The sequence below is a fragment of the Anopheles aquasalis genome, chromosome 2 (genome assembly GCF_943734665.1).
Source record: "Anopheles aquasalis chromosome 2, idAnoAquaMG_Q_19, whole genome shotgun sequence".
NCBI classification, from domain to species: domain Eukaryota; kingdom Metazoa; phylum Arthropoda; class Insecta; order Diptera; family Culicidae; genus Anopheles; species Anopheles aquasalis.
Window position 1 is genome coordinate 65,373,201 of NC_064877.1, and position 19,946 is coordinate 65,393,146.

General features: G+C 47.8%; 5 protein-coding genes across 8 annotated transcripts in view; 2 read left to right on the forward strand and 3 right to left on the reverse strand.

Annotated features, from left to right (window-relative positions):
* The first annotated feature begins 78 nt into the window (after positions 1-78).
* On the forward strand, positions 79-3,191 carry LOC126571597 (lateral signaling target protein 2 homolog). Its single transcript, XM_050230251.1, has 3 exons — positions 79-564; positions 1,868-2,128; positions 2,403-3,191. The coding sequence occupies exons 1-3, from the start codon at positions 79-81 to the stop codon at positions 3,189-3,191; spliced, it is 1,536 nt and encodes a 511-aa protein (XP_050086208.1).
* Positions 3,192-11,827: 8,636 nt separating this feature from the next.
* Positions 11,828-13,950, reverse strand: LOC126571598 (DNA polymerase delta subunit 2). 2 transcript variants are annotated; one of them, XM_050230252.1, is made up of 5 exons: positions 13,560-13,950; positions 13,306-13,489; positions 13,145-13,153; positions 12,706-12,830; positions 11,828-12,641 (listed from the first exon to the last, which is right to left on the reverse strand). In XM_050230252.1, the coding sequence occupies exons 1-5, from the start codon at positions 13,845-13,847 to the stop codon at positions 11,871-11,873; spliced, it is 1,377 nt and encodes a 458-aa protein (XP_050086209.1). In that variant the 5' UTR covers positions 13,848-13,950; the 3' UTR covers positions 11,828-11,870. The 2 variants fall into 2 exon arrangements, with proteins under 2 accessions (XP_050086209.1, XP_050086210.1); XM_050230253.1 differs by lacking the exon at positions 13,145-13,153.
* A 213-nt stretch (positions 13,951-14,163) lies between these two features.
* LOC126571600 (protein D2-like) lies at positions 14,164-15,014 on the forward strand. The gene has a single exon (XM_050230255.1). It carries the CDS (start codon positions 14,217-14,219, stop codon positions 14,835-14,837), a length of 621 nt encoding a protein of 206 aa, XP_050086212.1. The 5' UTR covers positions 14,164-14,216; the 3' UTR covers positions 14,838-15,014.
* Positions 15,015-15,087: 73 nt separating this feature from the next.
* LOC126571599 (actin-related protein 2/3 complex subunit 1A-A) lies at positions 15,088-16,737 on the reverse strand. Its single transcript, XM_050230254.1, has 2 exons — positions 16,405-16,737; positions 15,088-16,333 (listed from the first exon to the last, which is right to left on the reverse strand). The coding sequence occupies exons 1-2, from the start codon at positions 16,475-16,477 to the stop codon at positions 15,282-15,284; spliced, it is 1,125 nt and encodes a 374-aa protein (XP_050086211.1). The 5' UTR covers positions 16,478-16,737; the 3' UTR covers positions 15,088-15,281.
* Positions 16,738-18,409: 1,672 nt separating this feature from the next.
* Positions 18,410-19,946, reverse strand: part of LOC126571595 (GATOR complex protein Wdr59) — a 4,647-nt gene continuing 3,110 nt past the window's right edge. Inside the window, exons 4-5 of one of the 3 annotated variants that reach the window (XM_050230248.1) lie at positions 19,880-19,909; positions 18,410-19,176 (exon numbers count right to left, since the gene is read on the reverse strand). In XM_050230248.1, coding sequence (XP_050086205.1) covers positions 18,583-19,176; positions 19,880-19,909 — 624 coding nt within the window. In that variant the 3' untranslated portion in view covers positions 18,410-18,582. Of the gene's footprint in view, positions 19,177-19,828; positions 19,910-19,946 lie in introns of all 3 variants that reach the window. The other 2 variants (XM_050230246.1, XM_050230249.1) reach the window with 2 other exon arrangements.

Sequence of the window (19,946 nt, forward strand, 5' to 3'; positions counted from 1 at the left end):
TAGTTGTTTACCGGTCAAATCACGCTAAGCGTGACCTTTACCACGTGTCGACGCTTCGGTCCCAATTTCGGTCAAACGATGCGCTCTGACCTGTCCGACGATAAGCACAGCGTTCAGCTGGCAGCCGCTGAAATAGCGGAATCATCCGACACCAGCGGATTCTACGAGCTTGCCTCGAACGGTTCCACCAACGGTATCATCAATGGAAGTGGCAGCAGCGGTGGCGGTGGCCTTAACACTCAGCACCATTCCAACAACCAACACAACCTGTACCAACACCTTAACCAACAGCAGCAGCAACAGCAACAGCATCACCACAATCACGATCATCATCTGCATCAGGATCATCAGCATCGTCTTCATTCGCAGCACAGCCACCTTCCCCACCAACACCCCCACCACAACCACCACCATCATCACCGGCTTCAGGAGGATGATCTGCAGCAGCAGCAGCAGGATGAGTCCACCGTTCTGTTGCAAACCGAACCACTTTCCGAGCATACCGACGGTGTGACACTGCGGAGTACCACGCGGCCAAAGCGAGCAACCCGGCGAATGAAAATGGTAAGCGAATCCGGTGCATCCTTTTTCATTTTGATTTTCCAAAATGATTCCCGCTGCTGACATCTTAAATTAATTTTTAATTAACTCTACTTGTGGCCTCTTCGTTCCGTTGTTTATTCTACGGGTTGTCTCACGTGGCCGATGACAACTTAGCTATCCAGCCGGAGACAAACACCGATTAATCATACGATTTTGAAGGTCACTCCACCGCCTCTAGTCCGCCTTCCAACTTTCCACAGACCTTTCGTGCATGGCATACTACAAGCAATGCACGGGCTACTTTGCTCAATCGATCGAATATTTGTTCCGTTCACAGGATCTTTAATCCATTTTCAATTTGTTTCCATCAACCAACCGCCAACCACCACCAGCAAGGGAAATTGCTTGAGGTCCTCTAGTCCATTGGCCACGGTTCGATCGACACCGGTACGGAGTTTTATTTCGCGATAAAAATAAGCTCTATAGTCCACAAACTTTTTTACGACTCTAATTACTGAAATCGATATCGAGCACCGCGTGCGGCGTAAAACCCCGATTTTCCCACCCAACCTCGTTCGGGCGATTCACTCCCATCCGCTTCGCTATCGACGACCACGTACAGCCACAGTTGAGCCGATGGCCGGTTCGGGCAGGCCTGCTGGGCTGCACACACCTTTCGCAAGCGCATCCTTCGCATTGTGGCCGTATCCGAAACTCGATCAAAATCGAGGCCTCCCGGATCGTTGCTGCCATCGAGGCTCACGCGAACGCGGCGTTCTTCGTTACGGCATATTAAACGGTTTGTTTGCTCTGTCATAATGATAATCGTGCCTGGAATCCGGTTCCGGTGTATTCCATTGCATCCGCACCGTTTCGGACACTGAGAGCGAGCCCCGGATGAAGGAGATGAATACAAACGCAAAAAAAACACCGTCGGAAGCCAAAACTAAAAACAAAAATCGACGGAAGCCCCCGGCTCGAAGCAAGTTCTGACGGTGACCTCGTTTGTAGAGATGTTGGAAGGATGTTCATCGTTTTATGTTTTGGGATTCTGTTTCATACATTTGCTAGTCAGCGTCAAAACGAAGGAACAGTATGCTAGTGGCATTAATGGTGGTCAGTTTCCAGTCCGTCCACTGCAATTCGTGAATTCGATCATTTCCGGTCATCTTTTGGAATGTTCTCAGCCCTTTCTGCAATTTTCTGTTTTAATCCCCGAGCCGGACAAACATGGAAAACCGTATGGCTATCGGTTCACTGGGGGGGAAACTGAAAAGATTAATCCCTTTTCCCATTCTCTTCTCTATGATTCCTTCGGTGACAGGAACCAACGATCGATCCGGACATGACCGATTCAAGCTCCCAAAGCGACGATACGAGTTGTGGCAGCAGCCGGACCGGGAGTCGGGGCAGCAATGGTGGCCGGTCGGCGGCAGGTGCCAACGGAAACGGAAATGGTAGCAGCAGCAATAGTGCGGCCCGCCGTCGGAAGGGTGCTCTCAATGCGAAGGAACGGAACCTGCGGCGATTGGAATCGAACGAGCGGGAACGAATGCGGATGCACAGTCTAAACGACGCGTTTCAGGTGAGTCGTCCGTCCGTCCGTCCGTCCGGGCGGATGCTATCGGGTTGCAGTGCAGTGGTCCCTTTCTACCCTGGCACTGGATGCTACTACGGGGCACACGGAAAGGGGTAACAGATTCTTAGGATGGCAAACTCGGTCCCTTTCATCGGTCGCATCTTGACGCATCTTCCGATCGATTGTTATATGATCCGAGTGTCAATCTTGGCGTTGACGATCTTGATGTACCGGTGCCAAATCTAATACTTGCCCGTTACCCTTCCCCGCTCTCTCTTAGTCACTCCGGGAAGTCATACCGCACGTGAAGAAGGAGCGTCGCCTTTCCAAGATCGAAACGCTGACACTGGCCAAGAACTACATCACCGCGCTCACCGATGTCATCATAGTGATGCGCGGCGAAGGTGAGGCCACGGCAGCATCGGCCGCAACCCTCTCGGCCCAGGTCAGCCAAAGCCAGCTGCTTCACGGCACCATCGGCCAGATGCCAGAAACGGGGGCAGCACTCCAGAGCAATGTCAGCAAATCACCGGAACTGGGTGGCCCGTGTCATGGGACGGATGTGGATCAAATTTCGACCACGCTCGATATCATCGCGTCCGCCTCTTCGGCACTCGATTGCCTCGACCGTACTGCCCTGCTTCCACACGGATCGCTCGTGCATCATCAGCTGCCACTAGCTGCTGCCGTTGAAGCTGGTCACAACACCAACAACAACAACAATAGTAGTAGTAGCAGTAGTAGTAGCACTACCAATAGTAGTAACAGCAGCAGCAGTAGCGGCAACAACAGTACTAGTGCCGGCAACACCAATAGCAGCAATAACAACAATGTCAATGGCAGCATCAACAGCACGCTCGACGTGGCCATCGTGACGACGGCAGTGAATGGGCATCACCACAACCACCACCATCCGCATCATCATCATCATCATCATCAGCAGCAGCACAACAGTACCACCGCCACCATTAACAATAATCACCTTAATACCCACCATTTCAGCAACAATAGCGCCAGCAGTATAGATATTGAAAACAGCTTCTACGAGGATCCATTTCAAATGATGTAAGTGTCCACCAAGCTGACCCCCCTTGTCCGGATTCGGATTCTTTCGTTAAAGTTCTTGGTCGCGCCATCACACACCAAGCACCATTGTGTTGTAAGTAGTATGTAGTAGTTTGCTTTGTTAAGCTCAGTGAGCTGACCCATTTTCCTAGATGTACATCAGAATATGGTTGATAGGCGATGTGCACTGTGACTACTCATGACGACGAGTGGCAGAAATTCTGGCCTGACATTATAGAGTTGCATTCCCTTGTCCTGGCCAAATACGGCCACGTCCAAAGAATGGTGGTTGTGTTCTTCTGGAGCCCAGAGAAGGGCGTTGTTGGGGCTTTACTTGTTTTTTTTTTGCCAAAAAGGATCAAAACAAACAAAATACAAATGAATACAGATTCCTCAAAGCGCGTGGCCTCACTGCGGTTGCTCCCTCGTCCTTCACTGACCATCCTTCCTTCCACCCTCCCACAAAAAAAAACTCCATTTCTCAACACTTTCCACCGTAGGACCGTTCTAGGACGTGATTCTTTGTTGGGTTCCACCTTTTTTGAGGCTTGCGAGTGACCGTGATGCTGAGAGAGAGAGAAGAGATGCAGAGCAGTAAACTTGAGGGAACATTTTTCTTCTCCTTTCCTCGAGCCTCGTACCCTCAACCCCCGATTGCGCCATCGGGGGAATCTGTGCTGTGTGCTGGGCATTTCTGTTTATTTGAATTTATGTTTCCATTTCCAACTCGTTGTTTTGCTCTTTATTCCGTCACCAGCGTCCCGGAGTCCCGGAGCGAGACGACGCGTGCGAGGTTTTCAAATCTCTTGACTTATATCTGCTGCACGTTTCCACTTTCCGCGCCGCGTGTCCGCACCGGTTTACACCTGCTCTAGGCTTGTACGTAACGGTCGGCGAACCAGGTCACATCCAGTGACCAAAGGCAAAGCCTAGCCCAAGGTCCCCCGCCGCCCGCCACAGTCAGCCTTGGCCCGTAGAGCATGTTCTTTAAAAAGAAATGGTTTAAAGAAGTAGCACCGAGCAACAGAGGTACATTGGGTATTGAGGTGCTCTTTTGCGGTGTTTTGTTGTTAAGAAAATGGCTAATTCTCTTTAGAATATCATTCCGATCGTGTTGTAGAGAGAGGCCACGAGAATGATCCAAATTCCGGCACCAAGCATTATCAGGGCCTGTCAACGGTCAGCGAGGCCAAAGCCAAATGAGATATTTTGATCGCAAATAAACCAAAATAATGTACTTTAAAGTTCCATAAATGTGGCAGCATTCCATTCACCAGTGGGCATTTCTGATCAGCTACCAGATAACATATCGTTCACAACGCTGAAAGCTTCCTTTTCCAACGAGCTGGAGTGCCGAACACAGCGTACATCAATCATTTCCGCTCATATTGGCATCGCAGGCATGTATTATCGCACCCTTTCTGGCGACAGTGCGCTGAGATTCTCGTGAACCGGCTCCCAGTGGGATATCGGTTTACAGCGAATAGGCCTTCAAGTCTTCTAGGGGCCAGGATTTGTGGGACTTTGCTAAAGATGCCATCCCATTAAAGGCGCGCGGAAGTGTTGCGTTAGATCGATAACAAAATCGATCGAATAATGTTATGCTGCAGCATTTTTATCTGGATTCTTTAAACGTTTCACGAAAATTCCTAGGTTCTCGCCATGAGAACCTAATCATCGCTGTCAACAATCGCCAGTAGTCATAATTAAAACCATCCGGTTTCTATCTTTCTAAAACCGGTTTCTACTTCCATAACAAGCCCAAAGATATCCTAATATCGATGCTACAGATAGATACCCAAAGATATCCTAATATCGATGCTGAATTTTTTACATTCGAAATATGTGCCCAAACATCCGCACAACACAATCTCACAGCCGTGGTGTCCCCGTATCGTTAACGCGATATAGTCAAGGTATTTTCTTGAAAATTCTACAATTTTCGCGTTCTTTAAATTCAATTACTACCGAGCGTCCCCTATTCTTGCTCCCGTTGCATCGACACATAAGCAAAGGGCAGCCCGGGGGAGAGGATTGGGATTTTTTGTTCGTTAATGGGGACCGAGAGGCGTTAAACGAATAAAGGAGTTTTACCACGCGCTCAAAGAAGCCAGCCGCTGAGAGTGTATGAGTGGTGTACTGACGAAGGACTCTCTCTCCCACGTTCCAAGGACACGCCTGGAGTGAACCGTCGATGATGATGATGATGATGCTGATGATGTCCTAACTGGCAACGCACCGGAGGCGATGCAATGTCCCGGCTAGAAATACTTTTAAAGGACACGGAACAACACGCTGGCCGCTCGGATAAAGATCCTTCAAGCGCCTGCCTTCTTATGCTGCTATCGTCAGGTGTTGGTGTTTTCGTTATCATTGCCTACCGGTCTGACGGCGTATCGTCGTCAAAGACGGCAGATAATAAATTTATCGAATTTTTCACTTCAATCTGTGTTGCCTCGGCACCGAGCTCTCCCTCTTCTATTCTCGGTCCCGTGTTCGGAACCCCCCTCACGCTATCTCGCTCTCGCTCTCCACTTCCCTCTTCATTTACCTCGGTGTCCATCATCTTGGGCATATTTTTAAAGAATTTTCTTTTGTACCTTACCCGAGACCCTTCGTTAACCCAGACTGTCGAGCGTCTTCTTCTTCTTCTTCTTCTTCTTCTCCTCCCGCTCGGGGCTTCGTCTGCGGCCAAAGGAAATATGGCCTAAAGCATAGGGCCGCCTATCGTTACTGGCGACAGAGGCTGTAAAACGATTTAGAACGAACCGAAAAGTTTTCGCTGGCCATGGAGGCGCTTCAGCTCCAGGATAAGGTGCTGGTGGCGCCGGTACAGCTTTGTCATGGCAATTGGGTCCTCCTGATCTAATCACCGACACGCACCGACACCAACCTGTGTGTCCTGTGACTCTGTACCGGGTACGGTGGTATCGAGTTTCCTACGATACGCGACGACGCGAGGCAGAAGAGATGTGCGCAAACCGGAATTTGGGTTCTTCTACACCTCTCCGGACAAAGAATAATTTGAAAATCAGCCCACTCACGGTCGTGCGAAAGAATCTTATCACATCAATCACAATCCTGTTATGCTCGACAGACGAAGCAGGCAACGTGACCTTGAACAACTTACTGCATTGCCGGTTGTTTGAACGTTGGGCAACAGTGTTTATTGTTAGTTTTGTGAAGGAAATGAATATATGCACGCCTATTGATTGATTCTAACGAGAAAAGGTGCCACCAAACGCCAACAACCACGAACAAAAGCTCATAATTGACCTTCTCGGTGGAATTCGGAAACGTTGCCCGCGCTCATTCTCATTCATTCTTTTCCCGGAGCCAAGCTCGACCATGATTCAACATTGGTTCGCACTAAAGCAATAGAATGGGAAGCTAATTTATGGCCTATCGTTACACCATGGCCTTGGCAGCCAGAAAGAAAGAGAAAACGCTCACTCGCTCGACGATTCTTGGCTCAATTATGTGACCCCTTCTGCCCTCCGCACTGTGCGAAGTGATTCTCAATTTGGCCAATAAAGTCCCCGTCATTCGGTCGCGCCGGGTTTATATGTCCTTCCAGGCCTTCTCCCCCACGCGGTGTTCACACGTGCGTTCTGCGAAAGACCGTCATCGGAGCCGCACTCAACGCCTTTGTTATGGCACGGCGCCAAGAAGATAAATACGTCCTTAGCTACATAATTCTATCAAGCTGCTGATTCTTCACACTCGTTCACGCAGTCAAAGCCCCTCTCCGGTGGGTGGAAGGGTGGGTGTGCGTGACGACAATAACTCTCCATCGGCCACGCGACTCCTCATCGGGCGGACCTGCGACGAAGGGATGCTGAGATATTCATTTTGCCTTTCGGAAAGGGTGTTTTTTCGGTTTTTTTTTGTTTTTCCGGCTCGGCTACCACCGAAACAGAGGACAAAACTGGGGATGCTTTTCCTCCATTTTTGTTTTTGGAGCTTTCCATCTGAAGCACCCGTCCCATGGCCTACCGAGACACAGTGAACCTTCCTTCCAAGAACACCCGATCATGGGTTCCCGTGGATGTTTCAGGGCCGGGAGGAGGGCCGTTGTTGAACTTTGCGACGCAGGATGAAGGATGAAACAGCAGAACCGTTTATAATAACATTACACGCAGATTTACACCAACAGACCAGACACTCACGCACGGCAGCAGCCACGACGCCACGGTGGTATCAACAACGCACACCCGCGACCAACGAAGAGTGGGTGTAAAATCGGTCGTGAAAAATTCCCTCACCGGTTCCTCTTCCCCAAAGGGACCGTATTATCAGCGCCTCCGGGGACCAGAGCTAACGGTAAGCCGATGGTACGAGCACTTGGAGCACAAAGTGGAGCCCAAGAAGGCTGGTCCAAGGGCATAGGAGGGGAAAGAAGAAATCTAAAGTTAGAAGACGACAAAAAAAAAAAAACAGAATGCCTGAGGAACATCACAAAAAAAGGTATTGGTTTATGTTTTTCGTGATCCATTTTTCCCCTGGCGTTCTTGAGCCAACGCCTGTTGCATGCTTGGGTTTGCGAGGGACGGGAATCTTCTTTATATGGTGCCCCCTCTCTTTTTGGTCGATGATGAAATATCATCTTTTTATTACCATTTCCATCGTGCGCGCACTCGTGCGTTTCACGTGTTATCGGGTTGTTCGGTGACACCTCGCATCTGTTATTTACTCTTTACCCTCCTCTCGTCTACGATTGCGTTATCTTTCGATTGCGGGTACCACAACATATTGACTGAATTTTTTTGCGATGAACGGAGGAGAACTTTGGACCGTCAGGCGGCAGAACATGACTTATATTTGCTTCGATTTTTGCGAGATTCACGTTGCGTTTTCCATTGTTATATTGCATGATCTTAATGATGTCACATGAACAGAACTATATAAACCTGCTAATTTTATAATATTTTCACAAACTAAACATTCCAAACAAAACTAACACCCATTCCCATCGCTACACGGCGTGGCCATCTTCCAAAACCACCGTGCAGCGGCCGTCTAGGGTAGAGCTCAAAATCATGTCAACAACAGACGATTCCTTCACCCCACGGCAGGATGGATGTTTGTCGGTAATGCTCTCACAGTGCGTTAGTCTCCATCAACCGCAAGTGAGGTAGCAAATAGGAACCGATCATCGGTGGTCGTCCTTGCCGATGTCCTTTGTGGAGTATCTGTTCAGCTTTAAGTGGATTTGCAACTTTCCTACTCATGCTTTTGCAGAGTGACATCCACTCCACAACTTGTTTACTCTGAAAAAGTAAGCCTGCGATTCCGCGGCCTCATCTTTACATTTTCGCGCTATATATCCAACCCAATCAAATATGACGTAAAAAGGGTGGTTCCGAAAACGGAAACCAGTGGTAATCACGCCACCGAAAACATGATTTTCCGACGCTAAGCGGGCCATTTTTAGGACTATGATCCGTAAATACATCGCATCGGATGAAAAACAATAACAACCACCGCTAAGGCTTCACAAACTTTGCTTGAATATGGAGATATTTTTAGTTTATCGATAAGGCGGATCCCCGATTTTTTTTAATAATAAAAGAGGCTTTAAGAAATGATGGAATTGTTAATAAGATTGGCTTTAAGCCATTTTGGTGAGCTAAACTCAAACAACATAAGTTGGAACGGAGAAATCCATCCTGATTGTGGATGGAGGTTGATGTTGCGAAACACGCATTCTTTTTACAATAAAGCCAACGGCAGGAACCATGTATGCACCTTGTAGTGCATGCACTCGTGGCCCCAGGCGACAGGATGCCGCCAGTCAATGGACGAATAACACCAACTCGTTGTCCAGTGTTTTTTTGTATTTTCTCTCCTCTCCTCCGTATCATACTCGCAGCGCGATGGAGAAAATACTTCCCGGCGGACGGACATGACGGCATGACGTGCCCGACAAACATGACCGTACTAGTAGCATCCTCCACGGGGTGTTCGGGAATGATGTGTGTTAATGGATCTTCTTAATGCAATTATTGTTTCCGCCACCAGCCACGGTGAAGCCACCATTGTACACCATTAATGCACCAACACATTGGCCGGTGGATCGGTGGTCTGGACTACTCGGTAGGCATTCCCCGCCATTTTCACCTCGTTTCCGCAATGACACCATTTTGATTGGCTTCACGAGTGAGGGTCCGTTTTCAAGTGCTATGCCCAATATGCGTCCGAGGTGCATTGTGATATGTTTCTCACCTTCGCTCGAACGACTGCAGCGGGATCTTAGGCATAAGCCCGCAGATTCACTGTGCTGGTGGTTTGATACTAACTATATTCAATTACCACGTCGTACAGAATGGCCGAAGCGTCTGTTACAGCTTGCCAACGAAGCTGTCTCAGGTAATCGGATCAGCCGTGGATACTTCAATTATACGAGCATCGCAACTCACGGATCACCGTAACGGTATTCTGATGCATTTCTTTCTAGTTTATTTGGATGTTCAAGTTCTTATGGACTCACATTGCACACCGGACAGTTTGCTGCAAGTCAATGATACATTTTTTTTTATTGTATTGTATCCTGATACTATTTTCCTGAAGTGTTTGTTTTCCTGAAGTGTCTTTAAACCTCTTCTACGACCATTCTGATTCGTTTTAATTGATACTTTTTAGTTTTCTTGTGTCTCAAACAACAAACAAAAATAAAAAAGACCTTAACGAGAGAAAACCGACGAACCCGCCGTGGTGTTGGATTTAATTAAAAAAAAAAACAAGTCGTTCCTCACGATGAAGAGACCTCCGTCACTTGCTGCTATTAAATTCGCACAACTATTGTGCGCAACAATTAAATTGAAAAAAATTGCACTGTCTATGCTGCTGAAATGGTTGTAGAAGCTTCTATTCCTAGACTAAGAAAATGTCGAAATGTATAGAAATGTAATTGTAGAAAGCTTTCTATGTTTTACCTAAGTACCATCCGAGCATCCCATAGGCTGGCAAATGGCGAGAGTATGTGCTTGCACGTTATGCTGATTTTGCGTTCTCCGGGACATGCAAAATAGGCTGGCAAATTGCCATGCATGAGTTAATCGTAGCACCGGTTACATACCGTCCTCTCGAAAACGATTGAAGCATAATGTCACAGTGGAAGTAACAGAGCGCACTCGTTTCTTAAAACTTAATTCGAGTTAATAACAGCGAACCGGTGTTAATTAGTGATCTTTAGGGAAATGAAAATAGTTAAATAAAGAAAAAAACAGATGCTGTGCGAATAAATAATTACTCTTTAAGCGACGTAACTGAAGTACTTCCAAGTGCGTAGTAAGCATTATTTCATTTCATTTTAGCTAAAGCATACGATTTCGGAGTTCTGGTCAGATTAATTACGGCGTCGAATAGTTTATCAAGTTTAATTGCTTTCAGAAATGTTAAGATGTGTTTCAAACAAGCGAAATCCTTAAAGGAAAAAGAGCTATTTATTTTAGGTTTTAATGATTGTTTGAGCTGTAAACAACCGGCTGCAACGAGTGTAAATAGCTATGAAAAGATAATGGTTTAGACGAAACCAGCTAAATGTTAGCAAACACTAAGTACAAATCTAATGAAACGACAACTGAATGCCAAATTACGATGAACTTAGCAATTAGTAACAGACAACACTACTTATGAGCCAAAACACAACCACGCGTACACAAAATAAAGTGAACTAGAGCATAAAGCGATAAAAAACAACGCAAACCAGTACGCATAACGCAAAATGGAACTAGTCTGTTGATGCTAGTAGCTCTCAAAACGCCATAAAAGTAATGTCACGCTTTGCTTGCACACTATCATCCCATTTGAAGGAATGAATGAAGCTAAATAATTAAAGGAGGGGTATGAGTTGATTAATTTTAAGATCGTTATCAAAACTACATGTATTGAGCCGTAAGCTCGCTATTGTGGTTAACCGTAGTCTTGTTGAAGGGACATTTAAATAATCCTTTGCATATAACATGCACAGCCGAAGCAGTTATCGTTAATGAGCAATTGCCACGTAAAGTAAGAAAGTCTCTGCTGTCTCTCGACTTTTCAAGCGCCGCTGCTCTGTTTGAAACTAGAACTAAAGATAAGCAGAATAATATGTGACTGCATTCCATCATACCCAAACCAAATTAATAACTAAATGAACTCGAAAATCTAGTCCCCACACTCGCTCGTTGACGCTCGATTCAATTGAAACTGATGCTGGTTTGGAAAAAGACAAAAATGAAGCTTTGGCAAGTAAAAAAAATCTGCTTATCGAATCGATGCGTCTACCGTTTCCAAATTGAAGAATCTTAACAGATAATGTACATAGAAACGTTCGCTTGCTGTAAGCTTTACAGGGCGGTGGCTTTTAATTCTTCCTTCCTACTTCATTATTATAAGTGATCGAACTCGTTAATCAACTTTTTCTCTGCGTATCGTGTATCTAAATGTTTGTAGAATACCTACAGTGGGCACTAAGGCAGTGGAGCAGTCTCTTCCGCCACCGAGATGTGGCAGCCATCGTTGTGTAGTGAAGAATAAAGGTAAACGAACGAGTTATTCATCATTTGCCATAAAGTGTTTGATTAGTGCAAAGAAATTATCATATCATTCGGATGTCGTTTTTCAAATCCTCACAACTCATTGGTTTGCATATGTTCAAGTGGATTGGGATTTTTGTATTATGATCGAGCTGTAATGTTCCTCATTCTTCACCATCGCCAAAGCTGTCCACGGCGAAGCTCACCTTCTTGCATTCCATCGTACGAAGATTGACAACCGCAATGCTTTGGTGTTCGGAAAATGATGGAACACATATCAAGCGTGTCGTTTGGCCGTTCGCTCCGGTCCACTGTTCCGTCATAAACTCCCCACAGTTTCCGGCAAAGTAAACATGCGGACACTCGCTCACAATGAACGGATCTTTCTGATAGTACGGATAGCAGGGCAGTGTATCTGGCGCAGTCGGAAATAAATGACTCCAGCGCAGGGTTGCCTTTAGTGCTTCCAGTGGATTTTCGATGTTGGAGAATCGCATTACGTCCTGTACGTTTTGCCCGGCCGTTCCAACAATCTGTCTACCGGCCAACTCGAATGCGTATGGATTCGGCACACCATGGAAACTGGCAAACTCAGCTGACTGCGGAAACAGGCACTGGTGCATCGGTTGCTGTGGAATCATGTGATTGGCAGGATCGAACTCACCGGGCATTAAATCGACCGGAACAGATTGAGCTAGGTTGTACACTAAGGTGTCCACAGCTTTGACCGCAGCCACCAGCTCTGTCGCTTCGTTTGTAGACTTTGTGTGCAAATGATTTTTGTGTTTCAGCGTTGCTTTCACCGAGTTCCCGGCAATCACGATTCGTGCCACGCTAGCCGCCTCCCAGTCCTGGTTCTGACCGACACCTTCCAAATTTCCAAAAAGCCATTGCTGTAGTAGCTCAAGCGAGAGCGAACAGTCGTTGGCTGCAGTCTGTTGAAGGAAAGCAAACATCAGCTACTAGCCATTGGGTGCTGGGAATTCAGTTCACATTTACCTGATTCAAACCCGATATAAGCACCAGCAGAGGAGAACTTTCCAACGATTTCAGAGGTTTCTGTGGTCCTCCCTCATAGAATAAGTAATCCTCGACAAAGAAACGTCCATCTGATTCTTGGTATCCTACGGAAAAAGGTGCGATTTTGAGAACACGTTTTTAAACAGCAATTGGCGTTTTTTTTTTGGTGTGCGCAGTGAATAAGTTAAGCCACAAAAAATATCACAACAAAATATATGGCAAGCATGTACACATCAAACAGAAGCCTTTTGCTAATTGACTTATGTCCAGCCTGGCCAATTTCCGATAAAGCATTTATGTGTATTTACAAGCTTCAACGAGGATTATGTGCACACCAAATTTAGTGTAATGTGTAAATGGTAATGTGCATTCCAATAAAACAGGTAAGTTAACAAACAGCAAGATGGATTTCACTTACTATCTTGTCCTTGGTGGACGTAGAGGGGACAGTATTTTCGATAGAACAGAAAGAGCAAAAATGCCAACTTGAATTCAGCTTAGTATCAGAGCTTCGAGGAACATTTCGATAAACAGCCATCGGGATTGTTCGAACTAGTTACTGAAACCTAAAGATCTTACCCAGCAAGGCGCAGACAACTCCGGTAACTACGGAGTGCACGTCGATGTTTCCAACCAATCGAATTCGCTGCAAAGCATCCTCTAGTATAAGAATGTCCTTCTCATCGGTATAATGGGACCGTGGTGGTTGCGGTGCCAACTGATTTTCCTCCGAGATTTCCCTCAGTATGCTCGGTTTCAGTTCCTAAAGGAAACGAGAACCGTGAATAAATCCAAACCCACCGATCGTTCCTTGGTTGCTTTTCTCAACTCACCTGATGCTTGAAAAGCGTCCCGATAATAACACACTTCTGGGGACACTCTTCCCGCAGATCCGCCAGCCGTTTAATCGGCATTTCTTTGCCCCATTTCTCAACCACACGGCCCGAAATCAGGGGCACCATTTCCTCCAGCCGCGAAGAGTAGATGAAGGAGAATTGTTTGGAGAAGTCGCGGCTCTGGAAGTGGAACTTTTCCGATCGGTACACGTACTCTACCTTCAGCCGTTCAAAGTTGGCCCCCGAGGGTGGGTTCGAGAAGTTAACATCATCGGGGAACAGCATTTTCCGCCCTTTACTCTAACTGAGGCCACGTTTGAGCGAAAAACTGTTGGAATTTGTAAAAATACGACTTGCACCACAACAATCAGCTGTAGGTATTTTAGCGCGCTTCTCTTTGCGTGCCAGGCACAGGGTGACTCGATTCTGAGCGAATAATTTCCTATATTATCGAAAATTAGTGACTTCTGATTAATCTCAATTATTTATCGGGAATAGATTCCCATTTTACTAATAAAGCCATTCCACAGAATAGTCCCAAACGATTCCTTTAAGTAAAATTAATAAAATAGAAGATCCCGCGGGATTGCTGGCTGCACGGTTGATGGCAAAAAAGCGGCTGCCTCGAGTCGAAAAAAACCTCTTCCGCGAACTATGTCCATCAGCCGGTGCTCTACAATAACTCGTACTTTATTCTCAACTTCGATCCGTTTGTTCAGTTCCGCCGTTGTGAAAAACATGGAAAAGCACGAAGTGGTTCCCGACGTTATCCCGGTCGCACCGACCGCGGTGGCCAAAGTCTCCTATCCGAGCGGTGCCGTCGTCAGCGAGGGGAACGTGCTGACCCCCACGCAGGTTAAGGATGTTCCGACGGTCGAATGGAACGCGGAAGGGGACGCAATGTACACGCTCTGCATGACCGATCCGGATGCCCCTAGCCGCAAGGAACCGACGTACCGCGAGTGGCACCACTGGCTGGTCGGAAACATTCCCGGTGGCGATGTGGCGAAGGGTGAGACGCTTTCGGCGTACGTTGGCTCGGGCCCACCGGCCGGCACCGGCCTGCACCGCTACGTGTTCCTGGTGTACAAACAGAACGGCAAGCTAACGTTCGATGAGCCCCGGCTCACGAACACCAGTGGCGACAACCGTGGCGGATTCGCCATCCGCAAGTTTGCCGAGAAGTATAAGCTGGGCAATCCGGTTGCTGGAAACTTGTACCAGGCGGAATGGGATGATTACGTGCCGCTGCTGTACAAGCAGCTGGGAGCTTAGAGAGCGGAGGGAAAGCGCAGCGGATGCAGTGAAGGGCTAATTGGTTTCGATTACATTCGTTTAAAAGGGGAAGAACCCCGCTTGCATTTTCGGCTCTCGCGGGACGTAGAAGTTGCTAGAAGCAAAGAATCAAAAGAGAAAAAAGTAAATAAAAATAAACTCCACTGATAAGGAATATGACTTTGACTTTTACACCTGCTATCACTCGTGAGATCATGCATCGAAACAGGAAACGCAGAACGCTCGTTGGTGGAATGAAGAGACATTTATTCTCAACGATACAACCCGCCGGCTCATAAGACTATTGCGAGTGCAGAATCAAATGCATAAAGCTTATCTCATGCAGCCCGCCAGTACAAGATAGGAATACTATTGCGGAACACTACCCAACAAGTCCAGCCGAGGGCGTTCAGAGGCAACCGACCGTCGCCGGACGGTCTGGTTTTAAAGCTTCAGTCCCTGCATGGACCGGGTCAGTGTATCGATGTCCCAGATGACCAACTGTCCGTCCAGCCCGGACGTACTGATGCGCTCCACGTTGCCCTTCTCCCCTTTGAACACGCACAAGCAGCTGATGGCGTTCTGGTGGATCGATTCCAGGCTAGTATCGGAATTTTCGGTCCGTAGATTACGATCGAGCGACTGGAAGATGCGCATGGCCGAGATGCCACTCTGCTCCTTCTTGGTCGATTGATCCAGCTTGGCGGCCAGCACAATCTTCCCCCCATCCGTGACGGTGTAGATCAGCGGCACGCAGCTGTGGCCGGCCACCAGGATCGATTGCGGTGAGATCCACTCACAGCATTGGAACGGAAGGTACTCCGTTTTCTGCTTAATCGCCACCCCGCCACCATTTGCCATCGCCACGTTGATGGCACTGTCGTGCCCTACCCAGCAGATACGGTTCCCATCGGCGGAGAAGCTCACACTGTGCACCCAACCGCCGCCACTGGTCGAGTTCTTGAACTCGGCCAGTATCTGTCCGAGCGGTTTCTTCGGTCCCCAGGCCGTCGGTTCCGGGTGCTGCTCGATGTCCTTGATGAAGGCGGAAAACACGCGCACCTTGTAGTCCGTCGAACCCGCCACCAGCAGCACATTGTTCGGGTGCCAATCGATCGAAGTAACCGTCGAACGGATCGGCTTTTTGATGTGCTTCGAGACCCACCAGTCATTCTCCGATTCGAAGTAACACACCGATATCAGGCGTGCTCCCGAACCGACCGCAAACTTGTTCTCCAGCGGTGACCAGCGCACACAGGTGGCCGCCCGGTTGATGCGCAGCAGCACCAGCGTCGGTTTCCACTTGCCATCCTCACCCTGGGTCCACACGTACGCGTTCCGATCGACGGCACAGGTCACGATGCGGTTCGTGTTCGGTGCCCAGTCGATGCCCATCACACGCAGATCGTGCTGGTTCAGGACATCCGTCAGCTTCCACTCTGCACCATCGCGCTTATAAATGTGCACCTCATTGTTGTTCGGTGAGATGGCAATCTCTGCAAGACAAACCCGGACATTCCAACAGTGAGTAACCCACGATTCCATTCCTCTCCCATTTCCAACTTACGCGTCCGATCCTTGTTCCAGGCGTGGCAAGTTATCGGATTTACGGCTCCACCAAAAGAGAGTCGCTCAGTCATGACGGCGGATGTTCGCACGACGGAATCAACGGCAAGAAGCGCAGCAGGAGGCGAGTTAACCAGCGCAGCAGAGGAGGAAACGCCCTCGGCAGAACAGTAGTGGCCCTGTTTCGACGATTTTTGTGCAGTTTCCGGCGAACAGTGCTGGTCGTGAATGCTGAGTAGCTAAGAAGGGGGTTTGGAATAAAATTCGCGGACTCTGGTCCGTCTACACGAATCTTATCCGCTGCACCGAAGAATACCGAAACGGCCGGGGGGAGAGTGTTCCGCGATTCCCTGAACATAAAAAACATGATTCATTCGTCGGGATGCGTCAACAAGGCCGTGCTGCCAGTTCGGCGATTACATTATCCCTGTGATATCTGGTCGGTGATTAAAAGGACCTCGGCTTCCGGGATTTCCGTCCCACAACAGGGCTCACGAGATTAAACGAGAATTCAAAGAAAAAGAGTGTATTTTCCGTATTTTACAAAACCAAAATAATGAATTAACGGCCCCGTGCGTTGACAGTTCGGATTCAAAAACCGGCGTCAGGAAGATCAAAACAATCCGTGATCGGCGATTTTCCAGCTTTTCTTGTGCGAAGAAGTGCGCTGTTGACCCCGTAATTTCAGGACGTTCAGGATTTCCAGGCTCAGGTCGAATGTTAATCGTCGAAAATGGTGTTGGCGGAAGTTGCATCCGCCATCTATGGCTTCTTCTGGACGCTGTACCAGTTCCTGCAAATTAGTGCCTTCGTCGGTCGCTTGCTGTTCCAGGGAATCTGCTGGGCAATATCGGTTGTGCATTACTGCACACAGACCGTCTCCAGCTTCCTTGCCGTCGTCTACGAGGACAATCGATACCTGGTGGAAGATGCTAGGGCAATGTTTGTCGGTTTGCCGGAACTGATCTACGAAAACCTTAATGGCGCATACAACTTCTACTGTCGTTGGGCGGCATCAACTCGACGAACGCTGGATATCGTTCTGAATTTGCCTGTACTGGTCATCGATACAGCGAAACAAGGTGCCGTGCTGTTTGGAGAAGCCGTCTGGATGCTCGTTACTCTTCCCATACAAGTGCTGTACGCTGGGCTGCTGCAGCTACAGAATAATTGCATCTACTGCTATGAGAAACTGATTGCCTTTCTCCATTACTTGGTCATGGATGTGCCACTAGAGGCAGCGGCAGGGCTGGCACTCGTCGCTTTGGCCTACTTCAATCCAAAGATTCGCAAAGGATTAACCAGACCGCTGAAGGGGCTCCTACTGCTAACTGCACGGCGCCTTAAGCGACTATGGAACCAGCTGGCATTGATGGCATTATGCCGTACGATCTGCATCAGATGCTTCATTCTGATCGTTCGAGGGCGCGCAGCTATCTCCACGGCCGCCGCAACGATGTACGATCACGAAATTCAACCATTCATTCAAAACGTAGCTCGATTTTTCATCCTCCAATCAACCCATCAAAGCAACGGTGTACAATCGGTATCCCAGCGAGCGCCATCGCCGACGGCATCGTCATCACCATCGCCCAAACGATTGGAAGGACCAATGATGGACACTTGCATCCTGTGTGAGGAAAATTTACGCTCCGTAGCATTCGTGCCCTGTGGCCATCTTTGCACCTGCCTTCAATGTGCGATAAACCTCTCCAATTACGACAGTTCTTGTCCCGTTTGCCGAACCCGGATTGAGCATAATCTTAGTATCTACATTTGATAGCGATCGCGCAACAGAGTGACTGAAAACGAAGGGCATTTCGTTAGATAGTTTTTAAGTTTTGTCCGCTGTCAAATATGTAACTGCCAGATGCATCACAAAAAGACATTAAATTAGCACTAACTGAGAAGTTCTACCACCGAGTTAGCTAGGGAACTCCACAAACGAACGAACACGAATCGAAAATAAGTTCATGTGTAAATAAAGAATTCTTATCAAAATTAAATATTGACAATAATGTTTCAGTCTTTCTATTTACTTAAGATAGATCAATTTTCTTAAACCCTTATTGCGTTTAATGTACAGATCTATATGATTATAACTCAAAACAAAGACTTCTACTTCACTGATAACAATGTATTGATTCCATCCCATAACTATCTCCGACTGAAGCCTATCCTATAGATTACAAAGCTTGGAGCTAATGCTCAAACACTGGCACCCACATCCGGTAGCGCACACATCGTACCGCTCGAACCATATCCGCATGTGTTCGGTGTGGCCTCCGTGACCGCAGTGCAGACAAGCGTTGGCAGCTCCTCGTACCGGCAAGCGACACAGGCTACAGTATAGCACCGGTTTCTTGCACGTTGCGCAAGCAGGCGCTCCGACGCGGCAGCAGTGTAAGCACTCGGTCACAAACTCAACACACCGGGGCGCATCTACATAATTCGACAGGAACTTGAGTACCTTGGCCCTCGGTACGAGCAGCCCCCAGCGGTACAACATTTCTGCGTAGCTACGTCGAAAGTTGTCGTACAGAAAACGATTATTATCTCCCAAAAGTCCACGATTGATTTCTCCGAACGGTGCTCCTGAGGAACCACCACCGCTACCACTGCCGACACCAAGCACACGGAAGTCATCCAACGAGTCCGACCAGGAGTTGCTGCGCCAGTGTTTTAGCTGCTGTGCCAGTCTCCAGCCCACATTGTTGGAGGTCGACGATGATGTATCCACCGGAAGGATCGTGTGGTATGGGGATCCACTTGGCTGCATTAGCAACACGAGGTGCCATGGCACGCAGGAGACGAAAAATGCATGAAAAGTGTACAGAAAACAGGTTTTAATATTCAATTGTGAGGTAATTTATGGCACGGATGGGTTAGAGATCTTGCGTACGACGCATTTGGGAATAAGCATTAAACGAGCGGGCGGACACACGTCCACAGGACACGAAACACTGAACAGCGAGGCGCTCAGTAGCATAGCGAAGCATCATCATCAGAAGGACCCGTGCAATGTACACAGCGTATGGCCTATCCAGGGCTTGTTAAGGAGGATCCTTTGAGTTTGTCCTAAAAATGTTTTATGTTAGGCAGGGAGCAAAGCGAAAATTCACCAGGGAAAACACATGCACATTGCTGGCAGACAAAACACGGGATCGTTGGAATGGAACGGGGATTGCAAACATAAGAAACACAAACAAACGGACACACAAGAGTGGACGAAGCACAGGAATCTTAAATTAACATAAACATAAAATAATGAAACAAATAAAACATAACCAAACGGACGAGACACAGGAACACCATGGATGGCGGGACCACATCGCAATGCCAGTAAACTATGCCTCTCCATTAACCGAGCATCCCGGGCAATGATACGAGGAATGTTTGCTTTAGTATACGAGCAATATACGAACATTCACAAAACTGGGTGCTGCGCGGGTGTTGATATACCTGGTGTGATTTACCTTTATCTTTCGATGACCGCTAAGTAAGTGCTACAATAAAGGAAAGAAACAATTAAAAAGCTAATGG